Here is a 9,255-nt window from a genome sequence, read left to right on the forward strand (position 1 = left end):
CCCACTTAGGCAAAGTGCTCAGGTAAGGATAAGGTGGTCATGACATGCAGCCATGTGTCTACAACACTTAAGCAACTCAGGCAATTGCACTATAAAAGATCTGGATCCAAATATGTGAGGCCATGAAAATTCGCTATTGAGAGAGACCATGCCAAATATATTGACCATATATGATGAAATTTGGATCTAAAACGTGACAAAGTGGTCATTTCAAACTACTTAAGGTAGAAGGAGGTGTGTACATTGTTCTCACAAGTCACACCCTCTCCTTCTTGTCGGTTAAAGAGTGTTATTTTTATTTTATTTTTTGGTGATAAAAGAGTGTCTTATTTAGTGATGGGAATCACCAAGGATTGCTTTCCAACTTAGTCAAAATTTGTCAAACTTGGCCAGTCTGTGAAATCATATAAAGGAGTCTTTTCTGGTTCCCAGCTTTAATAATTGTGGCTAATAAGTACCTTGTTTACTACTTGGGATAGCCAAGGAGTGTTTTTATGGTTCTTTGAAAGTGGGGTTCTTTGAAAGTGGAGTGGTAGTGTAATTCACATGGTTTAAATTCTCCATTCTTATATTCATAGATCTGTCTTTGATTATTTGGAATGGGTTCATGTGGGTATCAGTACACAGGTGTTAATTCTAAAACCATTCCATTTAGTTAACTGGATCAAATCTAAGTCTTAGTCCCATTATTAATAGGATGGGATAATACTGGTTCTTGAACTATTCTAGGCATGGTAAAAAAGAGAACTTTAATGGTTCCTAATAAGATGGTTTCATTATTGACGATATAGATCTTTTCACTATTATGAGATCAATAGTATTCTTTATTTTTAAATTAAACTTAGAATACGAAACCATGATGAATTTCATGGTTTTACTTCTTTATATTCCCTAAGATTACATGTAAGCTTCTCAAAAAGACGACTAAAAATTAATGAGGACAAATTAAACAAGCTCATGTATGGTTTAATATCATCACTAAACAATTTTATAGAATAAGAACTAAAGGTACATCAGCAGAAAGGATACTGGTAGTTCCAATTCCATCTAGTACCTAATTGGTATTACGGTACTGGTATTGTTAAGAATTCCATTTCAAAATTGCCTTGTCTCATTTATTATTAGGTACCAAAATCATATCCTAATAGCGTTCTATTTATTAATAAGAGGATCCGATACCAAGTTTTGGTGGGACAGTTCGGGGATGATTCTTGATTGTAATCCCAAATTGACACCCTTAACCTTGACGTACACAATCCTTACCTCTATTCACAACATCTCTTGGGGGGAGAGAGAGAGTGTGTGTTACGAGTCACACACTCGTTCCCTCAAGGGAATCGGGTCTAACAAGCATACCCATTGTGTCTTTGACCATCATTCTATCAAAACCTAATTATAGGGTGTTGAGGATTAGAGAATGTTCAGCGATTATTCTGCAGAAATTGGCATCCACACGTAACCAGATACATTTCTCCAATTTCCAGATGACTTATTTAAGTGAGGCTGGGTAAGCAATAATAAGCAGCGTTGGACTGTAGCGAGACAAGAAGTGTAGCGCACATTCAATTGCTCACAATGTTTGGACACGCAATCCAACACCCTGTCAATGTGTGAGCAGCATGCTCGAGCATTGCGGGCCGTCCGATATCGCACTACAAACCTTGTAGACCGGCAATTTTTTTTGGGAGGGTTAAATAGTAAAACAGGCAGCTGGGGTATATATATATATTGGTTATCTTCTTGATCAAAGGAATAAAATCTTTGCCTCAGGTCAGGCCTCTCTTCCACTCCCTCCCATGGCTCAGAGAAATGGGCTTCACATCGTTATGTTCCCATGGTTAGCTTTTGGTCATATGATACCATTTCTAGACCTCTCCAAGGGCTTAGCTAAGAGAGGTCATCAAATTTCCTTCATTTCCACACCTAGAAACATTGATAGGCTTCCGAAACTCCCTCCCAATCTATCCCCTCTAATTAATTTTGTGAAGCTCACCTTACCTCAGGTCACCAACTTGCCGGAGGGAGCTGAAGCCACTTCTGATGTCCCATTCAACAAAACCCAGTACCTTAAGAAGGCCTTCGATGGTCTAGAGGGATCTTTTGGTTGCTTCCTTGAGAACTCATCAGCTCCTCCAGATTTAATTATCCATGACTTCTCCCATCACTGGCTGCAACCCCTTGCAGCTAAACATGGTATTCCATGTGCCTTCTTCAGTATATTCAACGCTTCAGTTCTTGCCTTCTTTGGTTCCCCATGGTTGCGTATGGCCGGAGAAGATACCCGAATAGATCCGGAACACTTTACTGTTCCTCCCAACTGGATTTCTTCCCCTTCCAATCTTGCATATCGCCTCTATGAAATCCTTAAAATCTCTGAATCCTTCTCAAGTGAAAACGATTCTGGTGTGTCCGACATGCAACGATACAACTCCGTAGTCCATGGATCCAACTTTGTAATTCTGAGAAGCTGTGAAGAATTTGAGGGTGATTCTCTACGTCTCCTGCAGGAGAAACTCTACCGGATACCAGTTATTCCAATAGGTCTACTTCCACCCTCAGAGGAAGAAGATACTTCGGAAAGCAAAATTGATCTGGAATGGGCCGAAATAAAAAAATGGCTAGACAAGCAAAGAGAAGGATCTGTGGTTTACATAGCATTTGGTAGTGAAGCACAAGTGAGCAGAGAAGAATTGCATGAGGTAGCTCTTGGGTTAGAGCTATCAGGGTTGCCCTTCTTTTGGACACTAAGAAGACCAACTGCAGCTGCAGGGTCCTCTGAGGAGGTGGAGACCTTAACCATGTTACCATCAGGTTTTGAGAGCAGAAATCAAGGTGGTCAAGGTTTCATCTGTTTAGGATGGGCTCCTCAGAGAAGGATATTGGGACACCCTTCAGTGGGGGTTTTCTTGAGTCACTGTGGATGGAGTTCGGTAATTGAAGCTCTTGCAATAGGTTGTCCTCTTGTGTTATTACCTCTTTCAATCGATCAACCTTTGGTAGCAAGGTTATTGGTGAGCAAGAATATTGGGGTAGAGATTCCAAGAGATGAACGAGATGGGTCTTTTACAAGAGATTCAGTGGCCAAGTCACTGAGGTTAGTAATAGTGGACGACACAGAGGGGAAGCTGCACAAGACCAAAGCTAGGAAGATGAGAGAGGTGTTTGGAGATAAGGCTGGGCATGACCGATACATGGATGATTTCGATCAGTACCTAAGAATTAATCATGGGTGCTGAATGGATCTTTATCCTCTCAGATTCCCTATCCAGTAAAGTTCATATACAGTTCTTCTCATGGGGGTTAGAAATGACCACCTTATCTCCTGCACGAACACACTGCCAGGGTGAGGTCCACTTCCGTATTATTAGAGGCACTAGGTAGGATAATTTTCCACCCCTCAACATCCTATATTAATTAGTCTTCGATAGGTGCCGCCATGATGAATGGGATCATAAAATGTTCATCCTTAGCAAAAGTAAAGATTAGTCTGTGTTGAATTTGTTTTGTTTAAAAAGAGAAGTTTCAAAATACTTTTAAAACTTTTCCCATAGTTATTTTGTTTTGGTTGTCTTCTTGGTTTTCCTCTCTAACTTTTGTGTGGTATGGTGTGGTTAAATGGACTTGGGTCTGAGTTCATTGTAATTTTTTTGGACAATGGATTTAAAGAACTTTTATGTTCCATTTGTGACTTTTATTAAGGCATGGGCTTTTATTTCTACGGCCAACATGAATTGCATCGTTAAATATATTGTCTTTGGACATATCGTTTCCTCCATATAAGAGAAAACCCATATTTATGGAATTGGAATCTCTAGGAGAGATTGAATCTTGATCATTCGTTATATCTATAAATAGGGGTGGTGGCTGTCATTCTATTCAATTAATTCTCTCTTAATTAAATTTATCTTCTTTGTTTTCGGATTTGTCTAGCATAAACCTCTCCATCTTGGTAAGAGTGAATGCAACCCTAAGATGGTGGGTGCAACCATGAAAGCTACAATTCAGGATGCAACATTTATAATGCATTGCATAACTGCCATAAGAATATAAGATATGTTCAAGGTTTTAGTTGAGGTGGGGGTGGGCCTAAATACTTTAACACTTCTCTAAAAGCCGCTCAATCTCCTTTCCCCAGCAAAGGCCATTAATTAAGGGCTGTCCTAGCCAGCACCTTCAAGATGGCAAAGTCTATTGTTCATGGTTTTAGTTAGGGTAAATTACACGTCACCCCTTAGTTTTCAAGCGAAACTCAAATCACCCCCTGATTTTTTAAAAAACTCAAATTATCCTCTCTACAGTAACGGTGTTAGTCTGCTGTTAGTTATTGGTGTGAAAAGACTATTTTACTCTTCTACTAAAACATTAGAATTAAATTGACAATACTACCCTTCCTTCATCTTCAACATTGGTCAAGGGTAGTTTAGGGATTTAAATTTATTTAACTGGTTGATATCATCACTTAACAACATAAAACTAACGGTAGAGACTAATTTATCATATTGGGGTCTAAACCAAAGGGTGATTTGAGTTTTTTAAAAAACGAGGGGATGATCTAAGTTTCGTTTGAAAACCAGGGGGTGACATAGATTAGCAAAAGGAAAAGTTATAGCTTGTTACAAGAGTAGGGTTGGAAAAGTTTTTATTTGAGCAAATGAGCAATGTAAATCATGTCATTTCCTTTTCTTTTTTTTCTAGGGAGGGGGGTTGTGATGGTGTAATGTAATTTTTCAATTTCTCCAAATATAGAATAAGAGGAAGGGATCGAGTTTTCCTCCACCCACGGTGAATGGGATCCCATTCATTGCGGGGCAGCCGAAGGCAATAGGGAGTATCAGGAGGGAAGTTTAGTCCAAGAGGAGTTTGTGAACCCTAAGATGGTGGGTGAACCATCCTCTATGAGTGAAGGAAAACTTTGTCCTTTAGTTATTTACTATCTTAAGGAGAGTGTTCTTTTGCACAACTCAACCTTACCTGAAGTAGTTCAATTGAAGATTGGTTCATTGGAGATTAATCTATTCAATTGAAAACAAATTTATTTACTTGAAGTTTTTTCATTGACTTGAAACTTGGTGCATTCCCTTCATAAGTACGTGAATACATTTTCGACATAAATCTAAGTCTTATATTCTCTTTATTTCCCTGTTCAACCATATTAGTTACTACACTCTTAATCGATCATATTCAAATAGGTAATGCAAATAGGATCCTCAACCTTCCACTAGGGTTTTAAAATGGGGATCCGATCAACCAATCCTGATTGGCCAATCCAACATGTTCGATATCTAAAGAGAACCTAGTTTAAAGCTAGGCAAATATGGGCTGATTCGGGAGCAATATAAGACTGATCTTCGCCGATTTCGATCCAAACTCAACCCACCCCCCCCCCCCCCCAAAAAAAATGAAGGAAATGACATGATTGACATTGCTCAAATAAAAAAATTTCCAACCCAACTCTTCTAACAAGCTATAACTTTTCTTTTTGGTAAGAATTTATCTATCTATAACTGAAACCATGAAAAATAGACTTTGCCATCTTCTTTTTTTTTTTTTTTTTTATGAAAGCAAAAAAAATTATATTACTAATTAAGGAGATGTACAACTATCATCTAACCAAGTATCCTTTGTAAGAAAGGTTAGCCAAGCTGGAGACTTAAGCCAAGAACGGGATAGAAAGGTTTACCCCCCTCTTTTTTTTTTTTTTTTTTATTTTTTGGGATTCCCTTTTTTTTTTTCCCTTTTCTTTTCCCCCCCCCCCCCCCCCCCCCCCCCCCCCCCCCCCCCCCCCCCCCCCCCCCCCCCCCTACCCCCCCCCCCCCCCCCCCCCCCCCCCCCCCCCCCCCCCCCCCCCCCCCCCCCCCCCCCCCCCCCCCGACTTAAACACAATGCCATCTTGAAGGTGCTAGCTAGTGGCTAGGACAGCCCTTAATGGCCTTAGACTGGTTGTATCGAATTTCATAATCAATTGCTCCCTTGATGAGGGGGAAAGGAGGTTGGGCAGCTTTAAGAGAAGTGTTGAATTGTAGCTTTCATGATTTTTATGTGAAAGATAAATCCAAGGGGTCACTACTTACATGATTTTGGTGCGTTAGTTAGGTATGCCACTGTATATGGTGCTCATCAGTTTAGTTGGTTACCACATGTGAATCGCATCTAAAAGTAACCGTATACGTCTCTCCAGCTGCCAATTTCTTGTTTAAGAGAAACTGGTTAAGCAATTTTGACTCCGTTTGGTTGCAAGGGGAATTAAAGGGAAGGGAAGTAAAATTTTCACATCGAAAAGAGAAATTTTTGTAATTATTATCCCATGTGACAATATCACTAATGCCAAATCAGTCCATATTTGTTTATTAAATTATACTTTACTTTACATCCAATGTCCTTTGGTTTAAAATGTAAAATAAATATTACATGTAAAATATATCATTACTAAATATGATAAAAAATTTAAATAGTTTATAAAATCGCATGTGATAATGATTACAAAATTTTCTTTTTTAGATTTAAAAAAAAAAATTTCCCTTCCCTTTGATTCCCCTTGCAATCAAACGGAGCCTATAAGAATTCACTAATTAAGACCGGCATTAATGTATCCTTCTGCTGATTGTCTTCTTGATTGATCAAAGGAAATAAAACTCAGCCTCTCATCAGATCTCTCTTCCAATTCCTCCCATGGCTCAGAGAAATGGGCTTCACATTGTTATGTTTCCATGGTTAGCTTTTGGTCATATGATTCCATTTCTAGAGCTCTCTAAGGGCTTAGCTAAAAGGGGTCATCGCATCTCCTTCATTTCTACACCAAGGAATATTGAAAGGCTTCCAAAACTCCCTCCCAATTTATCCCCTCTCATTAATTTTGTGAAGCTCACCTTACCTCAGGTCCCTAACTTGCCAGAAGGAGCAGAAGCCACTTCTGACATCACATTCAACAAAACCCATTACCTTACCAAGGCCTTCGATGGTTTAGAGGGATCTTTTGGTTGCTTCCTTGAGAACTCATCAGCTCCAGATTTGATTATCCATGACTTCTCCCATCACTGGCTCCAACCCCTTGCAGCTAAACGTGGTGTTCCATGTGCCTACTTCAGTGTATACCTCGCTTCAACGCTTGCCTTCTTTGGCTCCCCATGGTCGCATGAAGATACCCGAACAGATCCAGAACACTTCACTGTTCCTCCCAATTGGATTCCTTCCCCTTCTAATCTTGCATTTCGCCTTTATGAAATCCTCAAAATCTTTGAATCCTTCTCAAGTGGAAACGATTCTTGTGTGTCCGACACTCATCGATCCAACTCGGTAGTCCTCGGATCAAATTTTGTAATTGTGAGAAGCTGTGAAGAATTCGAGGGTGATATTCTAGGTATCCTACGGGAGAAACTCTACCAGATACCAGTCATTCCAATAGGTCTATTTCCTCCCTCAGAGGAAGAAGATACTTGGGAAAGAAGCAAAGATGATCTAGAATGGGCCGAAATCACAAAGTGGTTAGACAAGCACAGAGAAGGAACTGTGGTTTACGTAGCATTTGGGAGTGAAGCAGAAATGAGCAGAGAAGAAATAAATGAGGTAGCTCTTGGGTTAGAGCTATCTGGGTTGCCCTTCTTTTGGGCACTAAGAAGGCCAGCAGGGTACTCTGAGGTGGAGACCTTATCTATGTTACCATCAGGTTTTGAGAGCAGAATAACTCAAGGTGATCAGGGTTTCATCTGTTTAGGGTGGGCTCCTCAGAAAAGGATATTGGGACACCCTTCAGTAGGGGTTTTCTTGAGTCACTGTGGATGGGCTTCGGTAATTGAAGCTCTTGCAATAGGTTGTCCTCTTGTGTTATTACCTCTAACAATCGATCAACCTTTGGCAGCAAGGTTATTGGTGAGCAAGAATATTGGGGTAGAGATTCCAAGAGATGAACGAGATGGGTCGTTTACAAGGGATTCGGTGGCCAAGTCACTGAGGCTAGTAGCAGTGGACAGAGAGGGGGAGCAGCACAAGGTCAAAGCTAGGGAGATGAGAGAAGTGTTTGGAGACAAGGCTCGACATGACCGATACATAGACGATTTCGATCAGTACCTCCGAACTAATCATGGGTGTTGAAAGGGATTCCTTGCCCTTGGTGGCAGTTCAATATGTTATTTCTATATACAGTTTTATAGATTGTATGTCGGGTCACGGATTGACCCGAATTGGTATCAGCATTGGTCAATCCCAATTTCTGGTTGATCTTGTATCGGGAAATACTACAGATCAGGAATGATATTATAATATAATAAATAATTAATTAAATAAACTAATTTTTTTTTAAATCAGGGGCAAAACCGTCCGATTCATATCGGTCCATATAGGCCAAGTATAGGATAGTGATAATAAATTTTTTTTTTTTTTTGGTAAGAGATAAATTTATTGCAAAGAACGGGAAACACTCCTAGTATCCGAAATCACAGCTTCAGAGAACAAGGGATCGGAATTGGGCCAGACCATCCTTCCCGCAACGGATAGTGCCCTTCTGGCAAGGCAGTCTGCTAAAGAGTTAGCAGCCCTTGGAATATAAGCAAAGGTACAATCATCAAAGTAGGAGGAGAGATGTCTAATGTCCTCCACAATAGGCAATACAATAAAATCCGGGGTCTTAGAAGGATTTAAAAGTGACGAAATAATGCCTAGATTATCACTTTCGATAGTGATAGAGAGTGTTCCTTCTGAAATGGCCTCTAAAAGACCTTCTCTGATCGCCATCGCCTCACCAACCAGAATATCATCAAAGGGAGTGGGGTTTGACACGGCAATGCAACACCTGCTGAGATGGTCCCTGATAACAAAACCAATACCACTCCTCTTCACCCCTGGATCCAAAGAAGCATCACAATTAAGTTTGAAGGAACTAGGGAGAAGGTGAAGCCAAGCTTCCTGTACAGGGACCCGAGTATGAGCATTAGAGGAATGGCCGAAACTGGTGGTCAACAAAAACTCATCACACGCCCTTTGGGCAGCCTGTATGACCTCAACCCCCATCCAATTTTTGCCACAAAAAAGAAGATCGTTTCTTGAGGTCCAGAGGTACCAAAGAACAAAGCAACCAAGAGTTGTTATCTCCTTGAAAACAGTCTTGCCCCGAGCAGCAAGGGAGAGCCAAGCCTGCAGGAACTGATAGAGATGAAGGTTGTCATCACAAGGCAAAAATGGGTGAAGGTTACAGCCGAACCAAACAGCCCTCGCAAACGTATATTGGAAAAGAATGTGATCAACAGATTACTCATGAGCACC

At 40.4% G+C, this 9,255-nt stretch overlaps 2 protein-coding genes across 2 annotated transcripts; both read left to right on the forward strand.

The window, feature by feature from the left end:
• Nucleotides 1–1,728: 1,728 nt before the first annotated feature.
• Nucleotides 1,729–3,236, forward strand: LOC122654915 (putative UDP-rhamnose:rhamnosyltransferase 1). The gene has a single exon (XM_043849174.1). The coding sequence runs from the start codon at nt 1,797–1,799 to the stop codon at nt 3,234–3,236; it is 1,440 nt and encodes a 479-aa protein (XP_043705109.1). The 5' UTR covers nt 1,729–1,796.
• Nucleotides 3,237–6,626: 3,390 nt separating this feature from the next.
• On the forward strand, nt 6,627–8,129 carry LOC122656587 (putative UDP-rhamnose:rhamnosyltransferase 1). Its single transcript, XM_043851179.1, has one exon. It carries the CDS (start codon nt 6,670–6,672, stop codon nt 8,086–8,088), a length of 1,419 nt encoding a protein of 472 aa, XP_043707114.1. The 5' UTR covers nt 6,627–6,669; the 3' UTR covers nt 8,089–8,129.
• Nucleotides 8,130–9,255: the final 1,126 nt, after the last annotated feature.

This window comes from Telopea speciosissima, chromosome 3 (assembly GCF_018873765.1).
Source record: "Telopea speciosissima isolate NSW1024214 ecotype Mountain lineage chromosome 3, Tspe_v1, whole genome shotgun sequence".
In the NCBI taxonomy this organism is placed as follows: Eukaryota; Viridiplantae; Streptophyta; class Magnoliopsida; order Proteales; family Proteaceae; genus Telopea; species Telopea speciosissima.

Coding starts and splice junctions, on each gene's coding strand:
- LOC122656587 (XM_043851179.1), top strand. CDS start 6,670: ATGGCTCAGAGAAATGGGCTTCACATTGTTATGTTTCCATGGTTAGCT.
- LOC122654915 (XM_043849174.1), top strand. CDS start 1,797: ATGGCTCAGAGAAATGGGCTTCACATCGTTATGTTCCCATGGTTAGCT.